Source organism: Ciconia boyciana, chromosome 18, assembly GCF_034638445.1.
Source record: "Ciconia boyciana chromosome 18, ASM3463844v1, whole genome shotgun sequence".
NCBI lineage: Eukaryota > Metazoa > Chordata > Aves > Ciconiiformes > Ciconiidae > Ciconia > Ciconia boyciana.
Window position 1 is genome coordinate 6,583,590 of NC_132951.1, and position 23,160 is coordinate 6,606,749.

General features: G+C 56.7%; 1 protein-coding gene across 22 annotated transcripts in view; it reads right to left on the bottom strand.

The window, feature by feature from the left end:
- The window catches only part of LOC140661112 (uncharacterized), a 127,050-nt gene that overhangs the window by 22,165 nt on the left and 81,725 nt on the right, over positions 1–23,160 (bottom strand). For 2 of the 22 annotated variants that reach the window (XR_012045612.1, XR_012045610.1), the window contains exon 5: positions 14,612–14,703. The exons of 18 other annotated variants lie outside the window; for them this stretch is intronic. Coding sequence is in view for 1 of the 4 variants with exons in the window: in XM_072882740.1 (XP_072738841.1) it covers positions 8,152–8,206 (55 nt within the window). In the remaining 3 variants the exon portion in view is untranslated. Of the gene's footprint in view, positions 1–8,151; positions 11,652–14,611; positions 14,704–23,160 lie in introns of those variants that run through there. 2 more of the 22 variants (XR_012045616.1, XM_072882740.1) reach the window with 2 other exon arrangements.

Here is a 23,160-nt window from a genome sequence, read left to right on the forward strand (position 1 = left end):
TACTGGGTCTTGCACGCACCCAGCAAGGGGGTGACCCCCCGGCTGTGCCCCGTTTGCTGGTGCAGCTTGCTGGCTGGGCAAGTTGGATCCCATTTGTTTTCTCAGGTCCATGGCTCTGGCATGCCCTGGGAGGAGAGAGGGGCAGAAAGCCTGGCTTGAGGGCACACAGAGGGAACGGGCTGGCGGTGGAGCTGGAGGTAAATCGATTTTCTCATTCCTAAGTTGAGCAATGTGGGGTTAGCGTTTAACCCTTTCTGTATTCATTACTGAAAACAGTGGCCACGTGGGCAGCAGAGAGCTCGCTTGGCTTTGCAAACTCCTCCCTCACTGGAGGAAACCACAGGAGGGCCAGGCTGTCCCTCCCCAGGTCCCTGTCCCCGTTCCTCCCCAAGGGACGGCGCTGAGGTGATGCAGAGCCTGGCCGCAGGCAGTGGGCAGGTGCCCCCGTCACCCCATGCTGCTCAAAGCTGTTGGCAAAGGGGCGCACAGGGCTGCCCCATCCCAACAGCCACCACTTGCAGGCCGGACCCCACCTCCATTTTCCAGGCGGCTACAGCCAGACCACAGTCCCACCTTCCCCCAGCATGTTCCTCTTGGCTAATGACACCCAAAGCACCGTCAAGAGCCTGAAGCCCCTTTGGGGACGGATCCTGCAGCCCACAGCGCTGCCTCCCCGTCACCAACCACCTGCGAGCAACCTGTCGAGAGACACTCCAACTCGGCGGCTCCCCAACGCCCCACTTGCTCAGCTCCACAAATATTTGAATTAAGGTCCCCTGGGGAGCCGCAGTCACAGAGTAACTGATTTCTCCTCCTTCATTATATCTCTGTGTAATTTACCGAGGGACGGCGGCGTGTGCCTCCGTTCGAGCGAATTCCCAGCAGGACTCCCGAGAGCTCACAAATCAGGCAAAGGCAAGGCATTAGAATATGAAAGGTGAGGCTGGTCTCCCCACCAAGACTCATCTCGCTCTTCCCCGGCTCCGCCAGCCCCGAGTTATGTTTTATTTCCGCCTGCTGCCTCTTGTGCAAGCGGGGAGGTGATGGTTTGGAGACGGGCCACGGGGCTGTGTCTCCGGCTCTGTCCCTGGCTCCTGCTTCCTCCTGGGCAAGAAGAAGGGGAAAAGGGTCCCCTCCCTGTTGGCAGCATCTCAAGAGATGCCAAGGAAGCCGATGCAGCAAAGGTTCCAAGTGAAACCATGTCATCTGGCCCTAAAATCTGGGCCTCATAAGTAGCCTGTGCCTCAGTTTCTACATCTACAGAAAAGAGTGGTCACTCCCTCCATTTACTAGTTTAAGACCCCCAACACTTAGATGTTGGATGTCTATAAAAGACATCCGGCATTATGGATCCGTGTTGCATCTCCAGCAAGGAGGAGCTGGAGGACAAGTTTGCCAGCGTAGCTCTATAGTTACCAGAAAGAGCTCAAAGAGTCTCCAAGGAGAAGGAGAAGAAAGGGGAGAAAATGAGGAATTTGGACCAAGGATGCACAACTGAGCTGCTTGGCGTTGTTATTTTGTGAAACACGAGGTGCGAGGAGGCTGGTCTTCAGCAGACCCACGTCAGTCCGAACCCAACCCAACCGATCCCATGGCCAACCACCACATCTCAGCCCTGCGCCAAGGTGCCAGGGCGGGAGCGGGTCACCCCGAGAGTGGGAGCCGTTCATTCCCGGTGGCTAACGGAGGATGACTGGACCTCACGCAGGTCTTTGCAGCATCTATGGGCTGGGTAGGAGTTGTCCCTCTCCAAACCCCCCGGCCTTGGACACCGCCGAGGGTGTGACACCGGAGCAAAGCGCCAGCCGGCTCGGAGGCAGCGAGCTCTCTGTTCCAGCTACGCTGCAAACAGCGGAGGGCAACATTTTGCTTCCTGGAAACCCAGTGAAAGAAGTATTTTTTCTGAAGAGCTGCAGCTCATAGGCAACCTGTAATGGAGATTTCAGAAAACTGGGTGTTCCCCCTTCCACCTCCTCTGCGAAGACAATGACTTGGCAGATGGTGGTGGTGCTTCGCAGGGCTTCTGCTAGGCTTTTCTTTGGGAGCTGGGTGCACGAACCCTTGCTCTCATGCTTCACTTTAGAGGTATGAGCAATGTGAAATCTGCCCATCCCAAAATCTGCCCGTCCCTGGGCTATCTCAACTTCTCAGAGCTCTTCGCACAGGCTGACTTAAAGACCTGGGGCTGTTCAGCCTTTAACAAAGAGCTCCTTTCTCCCCAACCTTCACCAGTCGTTGGAGTTAAACAGGCTGCGCTGAAACCAAACCAAACAAAGGCCCTGCAAAGCGGCTCCAAATCCCCGTCCCCTTGCCAGCGCTCTGGATTTTGCTCCCCCCCGCCCCGAGCCCAGGCACGGTGCTCCCCAGCACGCTATGGCTCGCTCCCCGCTCGGAAAGGCTTCGAGCTGAAGCAGCGAGGTTGTATTCGCTCCTATGCTTCTTGCTGGTGGGCGTCCGTGGGAGGCAATGAGGGGGTGTCTGGGCGGGGGGGAAACGTGCCACAGAGCTGCTCCAGCCTCTGCCTGCAATACCCCTGCTCCAGCAGATTTGCTCGGGACTCCGGCCACGCTGCTGCCGGTGCCATGAACCCCCCCCCCAGAACAGCTCAGGACCAGCCCTCGTGGGCGCCACGTGGCTTTCCCAGGTGTGGGGACCCCAGCGGGACCTTTCCAAACACGCTGCCCGACCCACCCTCTCGCAGACCCCATGGGGCACGTTCACCCTCTCCCATTTTGGGGAGCAGCTCCCCATCACTGGGCGCCGAGCCCTCCTCCCCCTGGCATCGCAGCTACCAATTTGATGCAGCAGCTGCCCTCCCCGAGCAGGGAGGTGATGGCAGGCGGGGGTCTCCATCAACCGGAGGGGGGATTTTTGGCAATGCCAGCCCCTGGAAGGGCTGCTGGCTCCCATGTCCCGGGCGTGCGAAGCGCGGGGGTCCGGGGGTTCTCTGTGCAGGCAGCTCCTGATCAAAGCACGGAGCGGAGCCCAGGGCCGGGGGGAGGCAGGCGGCGTGAGATGAAACGGAGCAAAGTTCTCTGGGTTCGGACGCGGGAGTTGGAAAGGATTCGTTGGAAAGGATTCGACGGCAGCTTGGAAAAGGAGGAGGAGAGGGCCGGGAGCAGCAGCGTTCAGCAGAAAGGAATGTCCTGATGGGACGGCAGCCTGAACGCCGGCCAGGACCCCCCCTTCCCAAGGCTGTTTAAAAGCCCCGGACCTCTCCAAGCCCTTTAATTGGCGCTTTAAAAAACTTCCTTGTTCCTTGACACGGCGAGGTTTGCGTTTCATGCCCAAAATGACTCAATTCCCCCTCTCCCCCTCCATGCAAAAAAAAAAAAAAAAAAAAAAAATCTCCTTTGAAAGCTTTGCTAGAAGCCGGCTCTGTCCCCTCCCCGCCAGCCCCGGTAGCCCCCAGCCCTCACCCCACCAGCCTCTTGTGTGTATTCTTGTTCTCCCCTAATAATCCACATCCCAGCTGCCTCCCTCTGCCTTCACCCTCCTCCTCCCTGCCTCTCTCGCTCCCTCTTTCTCTCTCCTCCCCCCTTCCTCCCCCTTTCCATAACTCAAAAGCTTGTCAGGCTGGTTCCAGACTGCTGGCGCCAGGCTTCACTCCAGGAAAAAAATAAAGCAAAAGAGAAAGGCATGCAAGGCAAAACAGCCCCGCCACATGAACACACATCAAACCAGCCCTTTATCTCCCCGGAATGCTCTCCCCACTGCAGAGCTCCCTACCCCGGCCTGACACACGCGTGTTCCCCATCCCCGTAACCCTAATGCAGCACCGCCGGGCTGCGAGCGCACACGCCCCGGCAGAGAAAAGCGAAGGAGCAAATACAAGATCTATTATTTATCAGCGTATCAATTATTTAGAGCCCCGGCGCGGGGAAGGGGTGGGGAGAGGAGGCCGTGGTGGAGGCAGCTTTTACCCCGGCAATTCAGGCGAGGGGCTCCTGCCTGGACCCACCTCCTTGCTCGCCAGCAGGGAGGTGATGGGGTGTATCCAACACCATCCCTGGCATCCCACCCCACCGATATGGGGTTGGTTTTTACCCTGACCCTTCCTGCCTTCAACAGAGCAGGGCTTGCTCCCGCAGCGAGCCCCGATATCCAGCTCCAGGAGCATCCCAGTCCCGGAGGCATCGGACCTGGTGCCCAAGTGAGGGCTGCACCACCCCACATGCAGGGTGAGGGCGAGGGCTCTCACGCGTGGGCACCCAGCACCCTGCCTCCTCGCCCAGGGGACCGGTCAGCCCCCAGTAATGCAAATTTTAGCATCAATATGCACTTTCTCAGGCACTTCCAACAGCACTCTCCTGGTTTGCCGGTGCATGCCTCCATGCCACCTCTCCCCGCAGCCTGGAGGATGCACCATGCTGCTCATCACCACCCCCAAACGGCAGTGGTGGCCGGCGCAGGGCTCTGGAGCCCCAAGTCACCCTCACATCCAGCCAGCCCTGACGGAGCTGTGTCGGCACAGGGCAGGAGGACAAAGGTGTCCATGGCTCTCCACCTCATGGAGGTTTCAGGTCAGTCTTGACCCCAACAGGTCAAAACCAACATCCCAACCCAAGACCCAGCCCAGGCTGCAGGAGGAAGACTACACCAGACTATGCAGCCCCTTCCAGCTCTGCTTTCTTTTGGATTTTGGAGCAAACCCCAGCCCACCATCTTTGCGATGCCACTGGCAAAGAGTCCCAGTCACCAGGCAGGTGACACCCCACAGCTCTGTGCCAATGGGCACGGGTTTGTCCATGGGCCATTGCCGCAAGCTCGCAGATGGCTACTGCAGCCTCCCCGCGAGGTAGCCGCCTTTCAGCAGCAGATCACACTAAAGTAGCTACAGTGGGAATGTGTGATGAGGTGGGTGTGCTAAGAAGATTTTTTTTGGCAGACTTCAGGATGACTTTATTGCTCACAAGTTCTCGAATCATGGCTGAGTAACACACTCATCGCATGTTTGAAACAAAAAAAAATCCCTTACCCCAGCACAAAATAAATAGCCTGGACAAAGCGTGTTTGCTTTGCTCTCCTTCCCTGCTCTGGTTTTGCACAGCCAGGGGCTGCGAGGCTCCCACGTAGGCTGCAGGCAGCCGCTGCCTATGAGCTTGATATTTCCCCTGTGGTTTGGGAAGAGAGATGGGCAGTGGCTCCCACCAGGCATGTACACGAGCACTGTCCCCATCCCCAGACGTCCCCCAGCAGGTCCCCTTCCCAGCCGATGGGTCGGGTACCTGAGGCAGAGAAGCATCGTCTGCTCCGACGGGATCTCTGGGAAACAACTTTAATTTGGGTGGCTGAATTGGGCCCGCCATGCCCAGACTTTCGCAGTGGAAGGTGCGACCTCAGCCTGCTACAGCCTCAAGTATTTTCTTCTAAGGGCCAAGAGCTCTGCCCTGCGGTGCCGTGTCCTCAGCCAAGCAGCGTGAAGGCTCCTGGCCTGGGTCAGGCGAGACCCTCAGATACAGCACGAAGGATAAATTTCTGCAATGCAGCTGCTGGTTTGGATGCTGTTTCTGGGCATCAAGAGGGTGCAGAGAGCTGTGTTGTCTAAGGACAGAAGCATCCCCACCTCTGATGCCTTCAACTCTAAGAAACCAGTAGCTGCTCTTGAAAAGCAACCGAAGTATTTCTGACCTGGAAGGAAAACTACTGTCCTCTGCATCGTGGCTGATCAAATCCCTGTGGCAACTCAGAGTATTTCAAAGGTATTAACTACCTACCTAAGCCCATGGGTGCAAAGAGCAAGCCCTCCTCTTTCCCAGGTGGGGAAACCAAGATGAAGAAGGACAAAGTACTTCCTCAAGGTCACCCAGGAAGCCTTGCTGGAGAGCCAGGAACAGACCCCAGGACCTGAGGTTTCTGCTGTGCCACCCCCAAGTCCTCACATCCACCCTGACCTACCCCTGGGTCATCCCCAGCCCTCCCACAGCCCCACGGACCCCACAGAGCCCCAATGACTTCTGAATGTCCCTCCACCGGGGAGAAGAGAAGGTTGGGAGCATGAACCCCTCCAGATGTTGGCTTTTGGGTGCCAACAGCTTCACAAGCTCCTCCCCAGCCCCAAAGGAAGACCTCAACTGCATGGAAAAATCTTTCCCTTGACTAAAGAAAGAGTAGGAGCCGCTCTGCCATTTACTGTCCCAGTTCTCCCACACTAAAGGCTAAGGACAGATGAGAACTAGCTGGAAGAAGGGGGAAACAACCAAAATTATTAATCCCATTCCATTTTAATGGCTTCAAAACGGACTTTTTGTAAATTTTCTACTACATTTTCCTTTTTTTTAATTTTAAAAAACAGCATTCCAGAAGAAACAGCCCTTATATTTGCTGTTCCTCCTCCTGAAAGAGCATATCTTGGGGAGGAAAACAGGGCAGCTTAGGGAAGGGAGAAATTTCACTGAAGATTGAGGGGGAAAAGCAGAAGGACAGGAGGAACCCTTCATTTAGAAATGTCACAGGCAGTTTTGCAAAGAAGAGAAAAATCCCATTATGTTGAGAATTTTTCACGAAAACTTTGTGCGTGTTTGTTTTTTAAAGGCTGGGTTTTTTCCAGCTAAAAATAAAACTCCATGTGCAAAAAAAAAAAAAAAAAGTCAGCCGTCCCTGGGCCCAGCCGAGAGCACTTGAAGGGACAGCAGCTACCCTGGGACGGCTTGTGCCGCTTCTCGCCAGGCAGCCCTGATCGTGGTGACACCACCGGCTCTCGCTACGTGCCAGGGAAGGTCGGACGGACGCGATCTGCCCCACGCTGCCTTTAAACAAACCTGGGGAGCCGGGCTGGCAGCGCACCGCGGCGGATCTGCAGTGAGCCGGAGCTGACGATCACCAGATCAGGGCCGCTTCCTTGCAGCCAGCTCCTGGCACAAGGGGATGCGGATGCCCAAGAGCATCCCTGGTCACGTATGGCTGCTTGGTGGCTCCTGGCCGAGCTCCCGAGCTGCCCCGCCGGGTGCGTGTGCTGCAATCCCCAGCAGGCACCCCTGGGAGCCCCGGTCTGCGGGGGGCTGGCCCTGACCCGGCCCGTTCTCCCGGCCCATCCCAGGGGAAAAGTGGGAAGCAGCAACACGGCTGGGGCAGAGCATGCAGGTGCCGTGGCTGGTCCCAGCTGTGTCCTTTTCCCATTTCCCTTCCATGCGTGCAGCCGGGCTCCCCGCCCTGCTGAGGTCAGCTCCGGCTATTCTCTCCTCTGTTTCCCCTGCTCCTGCCATGCACTTCCCATCTCCCTTTGATATTTCACCTTTGCTGCGTCATTCCCCGTGGGCCGTTTTGGGGCTTGGGTTCACGTGGACGTGCTGTTCCCCGCTGCTGTTAAAGAGCCGAGCCAGGGCTGAGCCTCGCCGTCAGGGACCGCTCGTGCCGGGGAGCACATGAAATAACCCGGCTCGCACAGATAAGTGTTCAGCTGAACAAGCACGAGCCCAAAAGCTGAGCTTGCACCAACAGCCTCGAGCAGCACAAGACTAAGAGGGGGAAACGCCATGAAAAATAATGAGGAGCTGGGAGGAAACAAAGGCTGGGCGAAGCAGGGAGCATTTCCAGCAGAGGGAGATGGCCAAATCCAGCGGGTCTGCTCAACAGTGCTGGGCTTAACCAAAGCTGAGCAGGACATGGACCTGTCCCAGGTCAGGCAGAGGAGCCATCTCGTGTTGGCCACCCACTGCCCCAATGCTGCTGAATCAAGGGAAACTCCATCTCGCGTGGGGGCTGATCCCTCCTGGGTGTTGCAGATGGGACACCCGAGCACCCACTCAGCTGACACGGGGAGCAGCACTCTGCTGCAGCACAAGCAAAATCCCCAGCGGGGTTTGGGAGCGAGCAGCTTCCTCGTGCTCCCACAAAGCCCCAGGGAATTCAATGCCGAAGAGAGCAGCTGGCGGAGTGACCGCCGCGCTCGTATGCGCCCCGTTTCGGCCAACCGTCCCTTCCACCGAGGAGCCACAACGCTGAACAAAAAACATCCCCGCTGGCCTCCAGCACTGCCTGCCCTGCGCTCCCCACGTGGCACCAGGCCAAACCCGTTAACAAAAGACGACTGAAACGAGAGCACGCATTAACTCCATGGTGGATTTCCCTCAACGGACCCCAGCAAGGAGCATTGTCCGCCCTGCCACGGCAGAGTCCGGGCCGGCAGTGCCGGCAGCCTGTGGCACTCACCCATCAGGGCAGCCGCGGTGATGGGGTCACTTTGAGCTGCCCGGACCCGTCGCATCCCCAGGACACCACTCCAGCTCTTCACCACCGACAGCCGACGTCTGCTGGCGACCTCCCGGACACGGGCTACAGCCGAGCCATGTCAGCGAGATGAGATGCCGCGTGCGGGGGCTGCTCCCTGTGGTTTTAGGGAGGAGGTGGGGGGAATCTCATGACATGAGAGCCGGGAAGAGGGGCCTGACCCCAGGTTATAGATTTTTGCCTGTTTCGAAGGCAATCGCGGACAAATGCTCACGAGTACATTTCTTTGGAGGAGCACAAGCTTATTGAGATGAAAGAGCTGAGGGAAGGGCTGCACGCCTTCTCCCCTGCGCTCCCCTGCCTGGCTGCTCCTTTCAGCAGAGGCTCGGTCAGCCCAGGTCACATCCCACCCCGCTCCAAGGGTGCTCTGCAGCCAGGGATCACAAATGGTCCCATCCTGCTCTGCAGGTGGTTCCCAATGAAGAGCGGTGCCACAGGGGCATGGGTGAGACCTCGAGTGCTTGCTTTGCCAAATGGCTTCAAAGCTTCCCCATCCCCTCGGACTGCATCACCTCTGCCACTGCCCGGGGAGGGACTAGGATGTCCGCAAGCTCTCCCCTCCTACGTCCTTTCCAAGCAGTAAGCTCTCCCACAGTCATGGATGTGCTCCCAAACCATCATAGACAGCGCTCATCGCTTGAAGTCTCTATTGGTTATCATCCGTAGGGGAAAAAAACCTCAATGCCCTCTCCACGCTTCTTTTAGCTCACAGATGCTCAAGGACAGGGTTGATGCCTTCAAACACCAGCACAACCATCTCTCAGCCTGGACCGTCAACCTGGGGGTCCTTCAGGAGCAAGGAGGGGGCTGAGAGACAAGAGATGTAGAAGAAAATAGTCCACAATGGGAGTCCACAATGGCTTGTGGACTTGGCAGCCCCGTAAGCCAAACCCAGGTCTGGATGGTGATGGTCTCCTAGCCCATTGCAAGCGGCAGCAGGGAACAGGCACCATTTTGTGTTTTCAGGCTCAAAAATAGAGTGTTCAAGTGAGTCACAGGGATTTTTGTCCCTCTCCTGGAGGCCTTACATTCATTCATTCTTCCTTTCTTTTGTCATTTTCGATAACCTGAAATATTAGTCAGCTGGACTGAATCTGCAGGTTTTACTCACCACCTCCAAAGGAAAATACGACTAAAAAATACACCGAAACAGCGTGGCCAACCCTGAGCATCCAGAGCTCCTAAAGATTTCCAGACCCTGGAAAAATCAGGGAACAGCCTTTAAAATAATGAGATTTGCAAGAGAAAAGAAAAAAGAAAGGAGACCAGTTGGCTTCCTTTTATTTCCCTGTTGGTTTTTGAGCCTTTAGGCCACTCTGACGTCACTCTGCTAAGCTTGTCTCTGCGACCATGAGGTAAGAAACCCTTAAACCAGCAAAACCCCCTGCCAGCGCTCTGCAATCACACGGCTTCAAAAAAAAAGAAGGAAAGAAGGAAATGCTGGGAGCCGAGGGAAATCTCAAGAGGTTTGGAGGACCTCTCATACGACCGAGAGGAGCATCAGTGGGCAATGCAGAGCGAGCAGTGCCCTCGAAAGCTCCTCTCCACCCATGGGGTGATGGAGAGCTGGGGACATGGGGTTTTGGAGCAGGGCTGTGAACATTGCCGAGCACTGGCATGGCCGTGGCACGTGGCTGGCTCACTTTTGGCAATCGAGGACAGTCCCAGGGAAGTGAAAAGACTTCCAGCACATCTCAGCAATTTCTCTCTGCTCCCAAAGGAAGCGTGTTTATTGGAAGCCATTTTCTGCATAAATAGCCCTTTCCTGCCGTTTCCCACAAACTCACACTAAAATAATTTCCTAGGCTTGAGGACGCCAACCCACAGCTTCCTAGATCTTCCAAGAGCTCAACCTTGAGCAAGAGACCAAAGACATCCCCAAAATCCTGCCCAGAGCCCACCCAGCTCTCCCAAAGTGGAGGTTTTACATCCCCTCCCCAGCAGTGCTTGTACCAACTTCCAACCGCTCCAGTTCATTCCTCCTCCACTTACCTTTGGGGGTCTCAAAGCCCTCTGCAACCTCAGGCCCATTCACCCTCCACACGTGTCCCAGAAGGAAGCATGACCCCAAATCACTGCTCAACACACAAAGAGCGAGGAGCAGTTTGCTCAAAGACCCAGGCAGTGCACGCTGGCAGATAAACCGGTCTTCAGGCCCCGAAGGACTGGCGTGCAGAGGAACAGCAGAGATGGAGGCAGTCAAGCGGCAGGGCTCTGCCACCCCACACCAATGTAGGACCGATATCTGCTCCAGAGCAAGGAGCTGGTGATGGGAACAGGTCCCTGTTCACACCGGAAGGACATGGAGGTCCCCTGAAGGGCCCGTGCAGCAGCGCTTTGGGGGCTGCAGGGGAGAGCTGCGGTGCTGCAGAACCAGCACTGCCCAGGGCAAGGACTGAGACGGGGTCCCCCCTCCACCCTCCCCAGTTCTGCAGCCCAGCACAGGGTCCCACCAGCCAACAGATGGGGGGGGGGTCCCTGCCTACACCGCTGCTGGCTCTGCTGCCGGCCCTCCTCGGCCACGTCGTCTAGGCTGGGACTTGGCTGGGACAGGCTGAGCCTGCACGGCATGGTCCCCAGCCCGCATCCAGCAGCCTCGGCAACAAAACCACTTGACGACCACGACCACGGTGGTGAAAACCACGACCATGGTTGGTGAAAACCACCGTGCGCATGGCCGGACCATCCCCAGAAGAGCCCTTGCCCTGTAATCCAAGGCCAAGCAGCCCACGGAGGTTGCATGCTGAGCTGCTGTCCTTGAGTTTAGGGCAGGGAGGAAAGAAAGAGGGTTTGGAAATGTTTCTGTTTGAAGCTGCTCGGGAGATGAAGGCAGAGGGACTGCAGCGCTCTGGAACTGGAAATGGGCAGGACACAGTTAACGCTTGGTTCCTCGTGAAGGATCAGGAGGAACTTGGCTTCATATTTCACGTGTGGGATGTTGCAAGAGGACAAGGAGCCCTGAACCCCAGTGGCATGCCTTCCCCACAGCTTGGTCGCAGCTATGGGGAGGAAACCACTACGTGCCCCGGCTCCACGGCCGCTCTGCCGAGGGCAGGAGCCTCCTTCCCGGCACAGAGGGCACGGCCGGCGAAGGACGATGCCACCACGCCAAGAGACGCCGGAGAAACACCAAGGCCGTACCAACTCCACGGTGACATCGAGATGCCGGCAATTTAATAAACCCCAGCCGAGTGGTCGGGGGCTGCCGGTGAAAGGGCCCGGTGCATGGCGTGGAGCTGGGGGCTTCGCAGCCCTGGCTCCCCTGCTCTTGGAAGCAAATACAAAGGCTGGGCTCCCCCAGCCCTGGCTGATGCTCGACCTCTCCGTTGTCCTCGCTGCACGCCTGTCCCAGTTCCAGCAGCCGGTTGCTACAGCAACTGAGCTCTGACTAATCATTTGCGCAATGACCTTTTTTCCCCCCAGAGAGAGGGAGGGAGGGAGATGGAGAGGAGGGAGGGAGGGGAGGAGAGGCGAAGCAAGCAGAGGGTAGCAAGAAAAAGCAGCCAGGGAGAATGTAGTTTTTTAGGCGATGCAAGATGGTTTTGGGGGGGAACGGGGGGATGCGGGTGGTGGGAGAGGGAGAGGAAAGCGGGTGTTGAGTGGGTCCCCCCTCCCGGCTCTGTGCTTGAGAAAGGATGGATGGGGGCAAAGCCGGCAGCCAGCAGGCAAAGCGCCTCGCTGGGACCGTTTCCATGGGCGAGGGGGTGGGGGGACTCCAAACGGGGCTGACACCGCAGCCCTCCTCCTCCTCCTCCTCCTTCTCCCCACCCCACACCGACCCTGGCCACCACCGAAGGGCCAGAAGTCAAGAATTTGGCTCTGCCTCACCACCGAGCGCCTGCAAAGGGCTGGCTGGCCACGGGATAGCCTGGCTCGAGCACCCCAAGCACGAAACCTCACCGGTGGGTGGTGTTTGGGGAAGCTACACCAGGGCTGAGCTGAGATAAAAAATCCCGTGTCAGCGGTACACCAAGGGGGAGCACGGCCGGACTCTGCTGAGCCACGAGAACCGGCTCGGGAAGAAACCTGAGCCCAGCTCCAGCGGCTCCGATGGTGTTACTGGGAGGGCTTCGCTCCCACCTCTACTGCCTTCAGCTGAGTGAGACCAGGGGCAGGTCTGGCTCCAGCTCTAAAACAGAGTAAATAATGCAAAAGCCTCTTTCTGCCCAGCTCTGAGGAGCACACGTGAGATTGCATCTTACTGACTCGGTAGGAGAAAACAGTTTAGAGGTTGCACGTTGCTCCTCACGCCAGTTGGCTCTTACAAAATGGAAGCAGGTGAAACCAAAAAAGCAGTGGCAAGCAGGTCCCCCTCACCAAGGGGTGGATGGTTGTGCCACCAGTCCCTAGTTTTCATGGCAAAAGGATTTGGGGCTTTTCTCCAATTGGATCAGAAAACAGTCACATCTGACCTTGACCAACCACCAAGTACTAAGCCAGCTGAGATGGACAATAACGGAGATCCCTGGTGACCAAGAGCAGAAATCTATGGAGATTCACAGAAGAATGGGTTGGCCATTAGGAAAGAAAAGGAAGTTTGAAGAAAACAAAATGTTTTTGTGGACAGATATTCCACAACAGAGCCTGACAAACTGCAGTACTGTTGTGTGAATTGGAGAAGATGGAGGAGGAGGACTTGGTATGACTAAGGAGCAAACCAGGAGAAGAACAAGCCATATCCTGAATGGTGCTGAGCACACACTCCCCACATGCAACTCCTGCCAGCACATGCTGGAGCTCAGGACAGGGAGATCTCTTTGGGTACGGCAAAATCTCATTCAAAGAGATATCATAGTGGCCTTGGCTGCTCCGTCCTTGCCCTGTCTTTCTGCCCAAAGACGGGCCCTTTGCTTAAGGCAGCTCAGACAAAGTCCTTGCTCCAAACACCTCCAAAAGGTCCTGGAGCCAACCCTCCTCTTTCAGCTTACCGTACTTCCCTCTGCCCGTCAAAATAATGCAAAGGACAGGACACTCCTAGCAGGCATTCGCCAGCTAGTTTGTACAGCTTGAAAATGTAAAGCAAGACTCGCTAAATCATCTGCGATTTATTTAAGGCATATAAAGGAGAGGCCAGGTTGTGAGGAATACTCTGCATGCAGTGTGCACCCAACATATTTCCCTTATCAGCATGACTTGGCATCTACAGAAATTCCCATTGCAGCATCTGATCCCAAATTTGGAGACACCAAGAGAAGGGTTCACATCGAGCCCGTACCGGTGCCTATGCTACGCAGGGCATTGCTTGAGCAGATCAAAGCCATGTCAAGCCCAACGTAATAAGTGCTGCTGAACGGCAAGATACGTTAACTCGGGCTTGGTGCTACGTGGCCGTGGTCAAAGGGCTTGCAGATCCAGCCCAAGCTCACGCCTCACTCCGATCCACCTTGTAGATGAACCCGGGGCTGCAGTGAGTCTGAAACACAGCGTGTAGAAATAAAACTCCTTTCCATCTCTTTTCGGTTAAATCACTCTGCAGCTTGCAGAGCTCCACCAAGGACAATTATTTCCAGCATGTGCTGTGCATGAATGCTGCGAGCAAGACGGAGCTGGAGTTTCATCATAGCCCGGCTTTGTGTGCAGAGCGAAGGAGGAGGGAAAAAAAAAGAGAGAGAGAGAAAAAAAAAAAAGGAACTTGGAACTGGAGGCCCCCCCGGCCTCACCCTGATCCGGAGGAGGCTCCGCTCTGCTCTTGCTCAACCCGACACCGAGAATGAGGAAGCGGAGGAGACAGGCGGGGGAGGCGGAGGAACGGTCAAGCTGAAGACAAACAGCCTCTGAGCTGGGCGGCTTGGAAAGCTTCACAGTGAGAGGGCACGGGAGCAAAGAGCGGGCTGCGTCCTGTGCTGGAGCCCCCTCCCCGTCCCCACGCGAGCTGGGGGGCTCTGTGGCCCTCACCCCGGAGGATGCTCTAGGTTTTGATAACCTGAGGCCAGGTCTTAAAGGAGATGGTCTCCAGCATGGAGATCTGCAAAGCCTCGCCGTGTTGCCAGCCCGGATCCCACGTACCCAGGCTGTGGCCGGTGACGGCCAAGTGCCACCTGCCGCGTTGCCCTGCCCGGGTGCCTCCGCGGCACACAGGGACGGCGGAGCCCTCAGCGGGCAGAGCCGTGCTGTGCCGTGCCGGCCGCAGCCAGCCAGCTCTCCCCCTTGCTCGGTTAGAGCTGGCTTTCAGCACAGGCAGCAGCTCAGCAGCTCGCCTCCGCACTCTGCAATACCAGGAACCGCAACACCGTGCACGCTGCAAACAGGAGTTTGCATAAAAAATTAAACCCCAGCCAGGTGTGAGACGTTCCAGGCGGCTCCACATGCCCGGGGCTGGTCCTCTCCCATCCCAACGTCCCAACGCCCCGCACCTCGCCGCTCCAGGAACCACGCGCCTTACCTCCCCTCGCCCCACGTGCCAATGGCCGCTGTCACCTTCCCCGTCCTGCTGTCCCCACCCATGCACGTGGGCTGCCCTCTCCTCATCGTGCCCTGGAGGAGGAATAAATCCAGCTGAAGGGAGCCCAGTGTCTGCACAGCCCCGTTGGTGACAGACCAAGAGCCCAACGTGATATTCTCCTGCTGATTTGCCCTTCCACCTCAGTAGGCCAATAAGGGGGTACCTTGCTCTCATCCCTCTGACAGCAAAGGACAGTGTAGCAGAGACATGAAGGGATGTGCCCAAGGCCAAGGAGGAGAGAGGACCAGGCAGAGGAGTTGGTTGGACCCACTTGTTTAAATTTCTTTATGACAGGCAATATTAGCTCTACCCCAACAGTGTTACTGCCCGCGAGGGATGGGCAGACGACTGCGACCGATCGGTTCAGGGTGACCCCGCAGTGCAAAGAGGCTGCCCAGCCCGCAGGCAGGGCTGTCCTCGAGCACCACCAGGGATGCAGGCACCGTGCGTCTTCCCAGCTGACCACCCCGGGATCCCACCCGGCTTGTAACCCTCCCACCGCGCAGCACAGCCAGCCCACGCGGCGCGAGGGCCCGGGAAGAAAGATGGCTTACGTGGAAAGGAGTGAACACATAAGGTTGGGGGGATGCATCGGTTTAATTTCTGTTAAAACGACACCTTGAATTCGCCCAGCACAGGGTGCGTGTGGAATATCCCTAGAGGGGTTCACGTTACCGTAACTCAGAGAAAGAATAGAAATGATGGCCCATAAGGCAAACCCCACGCCCAGTCTCAAATCTCTCGTTTGGGTCCACCAGCAAACGAGAACCAGGACACAGATGCATCAGCTCGACTGCCCCGTTCCTGGAGGTTCACACCAGTGGTTGCCCGCAGGGATGGGCCAGTTTGGGGGTTACCACATCCCCTGAACCTACGCTACCCCAGCTGCCCACCGCCCCAGCACCCCAAGGTGAGGGGGGCCATGGCAGGAGAGCAATGAGAGGTTCCCTTCTCAGGACGGGAAGGGCCATTGCTGGGGTTGATGAAACCCATCCCAAGGGAAAGGGGGTTGCTGTTTCCCAAGAGGAGTGGCAAATCCCAAGGGACCAGCCCTTCAGGAGTGCCAGGGAGACAACCAAACCTAGAGAGGGACCAGAAAGGAGAGGGAAAACACAGCGAACTCTGGGGAAAATGGAGTTTTCTTTCTCTTCCGCAAGGCCATCGCAAGGTTGGAGCTGCGGGGAGGAAGCCTCTACCCCCTGCCCGGGCCAGGCAGCAGCAGCGCCTGCCGGAGGAGATGCCGTGGGAAGGCAGGCGAGCACAGGGCCCCGTGCGATCACCTATAGCGAGTGGCAATTCCAGTAAGTTTACACCCAGCTTGCATTTGGTCCCAGAGGCGTTTTACACTGAGAGCATCCCTGGAAGGGAAGATTCACTGCCAAAAAACCATGAGCTCCGTCTGCCCAGATTTTGGAGGGGAAGGCGGGTTGTTTGCATTTCCAATTTGGCTGGGAAACTGGAAAAATACAGACCTGAGAAGCCAATTCCCCCCAGCCCATCACCTCCCCCAACCACCGGTCACCAACCCAGAAGGATGCTGGACCGGCACGCCGGTGGGGACCTGTGCTCCGTGGCAGGAGGCTGGGGACCTTTGGACGCGTGACGGTGGCTCTGCGGTGGGCAGGGACCGGGGGGGCTTTTGGAAATGGGGCTGAGGGAGAAGCAAAGGTGCCAGGATGGGGCCTGGGGGCACCAACCCGATACCTCTGTCCAGCAGCGAGTCACCTGTGGGACCCGGCGAGGAATGAGCCCCTCAGAGCAACAGCGCTGGGTTTAAATAAATAAATACAATTCTGCTGAAAGGGGAAAAGAAAAAAAAAAAGGAATAAAGGATGTGCCTCTCCAGCGCCTCCTCCCCTCCCAGAAACCTGTGTGCTATGCAAATATATGCAAATGAGACATGGAAGGGGGGATGAAACTGGCTCTCTAAACCAGCGTGGTTTTAGACTGGGAAGCGTTGGAGGCAGCTTGCTGGAAAGTTGAGGCAGAAATAGCTACGCCATGAGAGGGTCGAGCAATGACGACTGGAGCGTACGTGTCCCAAAATGTCTTTGGCGGCAGGATCGGCTCCCACAGCACCAGCAAGACACAGTACCAAACCTCCCTCTCAACACCCTGGTTCTGCAGCCGGTCTTAAAGCACTCCCCAAATCCCCCTTCCCTCCAGCCCAGGGCTGGGGAAAAAGAAAAAAAAAAAAAAGGGGGGAGAAAACTTGCTTTGCTGCTGTTTGCGATTCCCCCCCCTCCGCCGCAATTCCTGGGAAGGGATGGCAGAAAGCCCTGCAGTGCATGGAAACCCAGGCAGCTTGGTCCAAAGCAGGGAACGGCCAACACGGGCAGCCCGGGGTGATGCTCCCCAGGGTGGGCACTTTCCCTGGGGACTGCTTAAAGAGTAACATCTTTCTTACATGAAGAATGGGATCATACGAATTCCCGCTCGTTTGTTCCAGGCAATTTATCCACCCAAGTATTGCCTTGTTCGGTAACATTTTCTCAAGGGGTTTCTGCAGAGAAGCAGGTGAAATCTAGAAAGTCTGAAGGCTTCAGGGTGTAAACACCATTTGCCTGAGCAATGCTGCTCACGTTGATAGTCAACGCCTGAGCATTTTTTGCTCAGAAACAGGAGGGTTTTTTGTGTTAAACACTCTCTGCTCAAGAACAGACCTGGCTGGAGCAAAAGCCCCTTTCCTGCCTCCTGACCCAGCGCAGGATTTTTACAGAAATAGCTCAAGATGCTCTGAGCTCAATGGAAAGTTTGGGATGGACTGCCAATATCCTGGGCAGCCCTGGACCACAGCATCCCTGCTTCAGGCAGCCGGCCATTTCCATCAGCATCATTGGGACGCGGCTGGAAAGTTGCCTCCTGCGACTGCAGGACTTCCAAAACCCACCCAGGCACTGGAGACGGGGGGAGAGGACAGGGGAGCAGAGAGGGGATGACAGTGACACTGTGCTTCGTGCACCCTGAGACCAAAGGTGCGACACAGGGGTCTGCTTCCTATCTCACAGTGGGATGCGGAGGAGTAGGATATCTGCAAAAGGCACTGGAAAGGACTTGCCTGCTCTCTGGTTTGAGTCCATGCAAGATGACCATCTCCTGCCATCGCCTCTCTAGTGCCTCTGCCACTGTTTGCAACCCCAGCTTCTCCCCAAGAAAGTCACGGCGCTGCGTTCGAGACAGCTCCCACAGCCCTGCATCTTAATTTGCTTTTCATTTTGCTTTATCTGTCTCATTAAAGGCAATCTCCAGCGACTCCGACGCCAGTCTCTAGCATGGCGGGCGTTTGTGTTTCCACTGTTGGGCTGAGCAGACTGTCAGCAGTGACAGCCCACGTGCACGAGTGCCACACTGTCATTCAGCAGCTCTGAGCACGGAGCAGAGGCACCTTTCATCTGCACGCTGCTTTGCAGTCACTGTGGGGTTATCGAGGTATGTCCAGCCCTGTCCTGCACCCCAGAACTACCCCCTGACAGATATTATGGCTTCAGCATCACACATCCTCTAGACAGAGGTTCGTTACAGATGAAATGCAGTATCTTGCAGTCCAGCACCAGCATATCGGCTTCCCTGGACAATACTCGTAAGTCTGGGCCATTCCTATGCCACAAACCCAGTTCCTTTACTTGACCTGGTCTATAACACAGGGACAAGCTTGAGCATCTTTCTTGCTGGTGTTTATTTGAGGCAAGAACAAAGCATCTCTGGCTCTTCCCTGTGTTTTTGTATCCTTTCATCCGCTCTTTTTACTGTATTTCCCTGACACCTCTCGGGGAGCTGCCCCGGCACCGGGGCTCTGGCAGGCATATCTACGGTGCACGTACTCTCACCGACCAGAACAGCGTTACAAAAACTTCTGGAGCACACAACAGCTCATGCTGACTGCGTTTTGTGACTTTAATATTAAAAATACAGCCTTAACCCACCTCCCTGAAGAAAGGCATGCCACGAAAGTGTTGTGGAGCGGTGAGTCCAGGAGATACCTGGCAAAGGGAGAGGAGCTGCTGCTCACCTGACCCCTTCCCGGTCCCTTCTCCAACTCCTGCTCCCATCCGAGAGCTGCTTATTTCTCCCTCTACCCACACGGCAAAGCCCCACGAACCTGAAGAATAAAAGGTACAGACTAGCTGGGATTTCAAATTCTGCGATTAAGGAGGGAGGCAATTCCTCCCCTCCCTGGGCTGATAGAGCAGGCAGCGGATGAGGATGGCTTTTTTGCGTGCTGCCAGCAGCTGCGATAGGCGCCTCTGCCGTCACCAAGCAGAGAGATTATTCTCTGGATCTCCTGGTCTGTTTATCAGGAACACTCACTGCTGCAGCTGCTAAACCAGCTTAAATACCAAAATTAAAAAATAATTTAAAAAAAAAATCTTTTCTGTAACCTCAGGAGGAGAGGGATTGGGGAAGGGGAGGTAAAAGCACCCCGGAGGTGAGTCGGGGTCTTAATAAAGCAGCCACATCACCAGCTTAGGAGGGGCACAACGAAAAGAGGCTCTGCAGCCGCAGGGACCGAGATCACAGGTCGGAGGGATGGAGCAGCAAAACCTGCTGGCAGGGGACCGAGGGACCTGCCTGGAGCAGGCAGCTGCCAGACTCGGCCGGCAGACGCATCGCTGGGAAGCCAGCGGGAAGATTTTGCAGGACAAAGTTGGTGATGCCTGTGCTGGCGCGTCTCCCTGGCCCTGCCTTCGGCATCACAGGGTGGGGAGCCACTGGGAGCGGGCGAGGAGCAGCAGCTTCGCACCACGGCTGGGGAGGCCCAGCTCCGGTACCCGAGGAAGAGCGATAGAGCAATGCTCCCTCCCCACGCAGGGCTGGGGAGGGATCAGCACGTGTCGGGGATAATAAATTGCATGAGAGTCCGGATCTGGGGACTGCACGGGAAGAAAAGGCACGAGGTCTGATTTCCTTGGGCATTCAGAGCCTTTGAAGATCAGAAAGCAGCTAAGTGCAAGGCAGGCTTTCAAGCTGCCAGTGCGGGTTAGTGGTGGGCCTGGGACTCCCTGGGGAGCAAGAGCTGTAGGATCCCGGCTGCCGGGTCAGATCCTGCTCCCAGCCGCAGGAGGGTAACCGGGAACAGCTCTGTTGACACCGCATGAACGCGCTCCTCGATGGGCCCTTAATTAGCACGTGGGTGGGGAGCACCGAGCTGTTGGCTCGGAGCTGGCTGGGTGCTTGCTGGTTTTGGACCATCCCAGCATGTCCCCCTGCTGCGATCCCCCCTTGACTTCTGTTCAGACAACCTGCTGTGCTGGGGATGGTCCCATCCCCTGGTGTCAGGGACCTGATGCCCAGGAGTGCCCTCTTCTGCAGAAGGGTTCCTGCGCTGCTTCGGAGGCAGAGTCAGTCTCCAAACCTCCCACTCCCCTGAAATTCAGGATAAGCAAGACCCTTCCCAGGGTTTCTGGCAGGCAGGGAATGTCCCAGCCACTTGCATGAAAGGTTAAGACCACTTTCCAATTAGAGAGGCAGGAGCCATTGCAATAAAGCTCTTCTGAGGGGATATTAATCAGGGCATCTTCCTCTCGCGGAAATACAAATCAGCAGAATGGAAACGGGAGTGATTAGAGCCAGGGAATAACACGGCACTTCGATCCCGGCTCCGTGAGCAGCAAGGGCCAGGAGGGCGCAGGAGAGGTGTCCAGGCTCCCGCGTTGGCCCCGGGATCCAGGCGGAGGGGTGGGGGACCCACGGGCTCCGCCTGGGAATATTGAGCATCGGGTTTTCAGGTCAACATTAGTGCCAAGGCCACGGGAATGGCACCAGTTACAGCAAACCAGCCCCCAGCTCTTGGGCTGGCTGCAGGATTTTGGTCCATCCTCCTGCACGCCCCCAGGAAGGAGGCCGGAGGAGACCTGGACAGCACGGGCACGTGGGTCGGGGACCCGCCAGGAGAGATGGAGAGGACAGCAGTGGTGGATAAAGGGTGTAGAAGGGAAGGAGAGGGGATGAAGAGCGAAAGGCGATGCAGAAAGGGGCCAAAGCGTGGGCCAAGGTGGTGGGGTGCACAGAGCACCTCCCTGCCCCTGCCCGGGGAAGGGCTGCACCGCGTCCGGAGACGGCTCTGCTCCTCGCGGCAGGAGGCATTAGATCCAGCTGAGCTGCTTCAACGCAGCGTGCATGTAAATCAGCTGGACAGGCAGAGAGGAGAAAAACAAGGGGGATGAGATAAGAGGATAGAGAGAGAGGCGAGGGGAGGAGGAAGGAGAAAAGGGAGGGAAGGAGAGGAGCAGGTGCGGAGAGAAAGAGAAGCAGAGAGAGGGCAAAGGGAGAAAGGGAGAGGGAGGAGGAGGAGGGATGGGGACGCAGAGGGCAGCAGGAGGGCAGGGCGAGGGGCCGGGGTCAGTCGGTGCACCGCGGTCCTGCCCAAGCACGTGCCAGGCAGGTGGCAGGGGCAGAGGTGCCGGACCACGACCCAGCCTGGGCCGGGGCAACCCTGGGCTTGGGCACCCTGCTCCTGCCCCGCGGCTTCCAAACCCTGCGGCACCACCGGGACCCCGCTGGGGTCCGGGATAAAGCGGCACCACACAGTTGATTTTCCAGCCATGAGGGAGATGTCTAATGGCCACACAAGTAGCCAGAGTCTGCCATCCTGCAATCCCTCACCTGCAAACGTGACTCCCTCAAATCACCTGTCCTGAAACCTGATGTGCATTTATGATGGAAGAGTTGGTGGGTACCAACCTGGAGGTGACTGCATCTGGGGGATGAAACGACACGGACACGTAACTCCTCTAAGTCAGGAATATCTTGCAAAGCCCAGCGAGTGATTCCTGATAAATAATAACCAGGCCCTGTCTCTTTCAGCCGGGGAACTCAAAGGCAAAATATTATTATTAAACCCCTAGGTTGAGGATCAGCAGCTTTGTGAGAAGCTCTCGTGACTGGGCAGGACACAAGGATCTCCTGACATCAACACGCACTAAGCAACCAATGCTGATGCAAATACCATCTGCTGTAATCATGACATCACCTTTGATTACATAACGAATGAGGATGTCGCCACACGCAGAGTCCTGACGTCACCAGCAGAGCTGGAAAAAGGTCTGGAGTAGGACGATCAAAAAAATTAGTCCAAAGGAGGAAGATCTCAGCCTGGGAAAGAAGCAGCTAAAGAGGCCTCAGGAAGGTGAACCGAGATTGATTGCTCACTGCGTCTCCCAATAAAAGAATTAGGAGATATCCAATAACATTAAGAGGCAGCAGGTTCAAAAGAAACAAGAGGAGATGGTTCCTCACGTGGTGCGTGGTTAAGCAGTGGAAGTCCTTGCCACAGCTCTCCAGGGATGATTAAAGCTTACGTGTTTACAAAAATCAGCTAGACAAATTCATGGGAAATCCATTGAGGGGTATTAAAGACAAAATGCCACTCTGGCTCGGGGAGTCCCTGAGCTGCCACGTGCTCGGGGCTGGGAGATGCTCAGGAGATGCATCGGTGCCGGTAATCGGGAGGGACAGGCAGGGGACAGCCGGGGCAGAGGACAGCCCTGCACGGCTCCTTATGCTGCGCTGAAGGTGGCGGACGACGTCTCCGAGCCAGCGCACTGATGTCAATACATTCTGCGTCACACCCTGGGCGATCCCAAAATCCCAGTAGCCGGGTGTACTCACAGCCCAGTCTTGGGGGATGCTGAACCCTGCCGAGATACAAAGTCTGTAAGAGCAGGACCACGCAGTGCCACTAGTAATGTCACCAGTTTAACTCAACATGGAGCCACCCTTAGGCTCGCCCAGACCAGCACTGGGTTACCCTCATGTCGCTTTGCCAAACGCTGTTTCCCCGGACCCCATCAGGAGGCCGGCGGGACACAGGGGTCCGTCCCTCTGGAGCCTGGCCACGCGCCTCCCCGTGCACAGCATCCCTTCCCCGCGCGCAGAGTCCGTGCACGTAGCAATCCCAATTAAACCAAACTACGTCGCAGAGGGGCCTGGCAGCGCTGCATTTATCAGCCTGCCTGGAAGGGGCTCGTGCAAGCTGTCCCCCCGGCTGACGGATTAGAAAGCAGACAATTAGGTTTCAGACACACACACGCGCGCGCGCACGAGCACACGCAAGCACACGCAAGCACACAAATCCTTTTTCTCTATCCATCTGCAAGGCCGAGGTGGCCGAGCCCAGCTGCGCGGCCGTCCGGTGCTTCTGAAGCTGCGTGCAGCTGAATAAGAACGAGCCCCCGCGCCTCGGCTTTCAGCGCCCGCTCGCAAAATGAGCGAGAGGTCCCCAAAGAGATGACACAATTGCAATGGAAATGATTAACCCTTGATGGGCTGGTTTCGCCGCCGCCTCCTCCCCGCTCTGTACCGCCACAGCCAGCCTGGCGGCAAACTCCTACTCTTTGGGTTTCAAGGACAAAGCCGGAGCAAGTTAGCGCTCAGCCAACATCACGGGGAATGAGCAGCCTCGTGCGTTTGTGCTTCAAGGCGAGCCGGTGTTTTTTTGGACCTTGGATTATTTCAGATGCATCCCTTCGCTGCTGGGACATTCCCAGCTC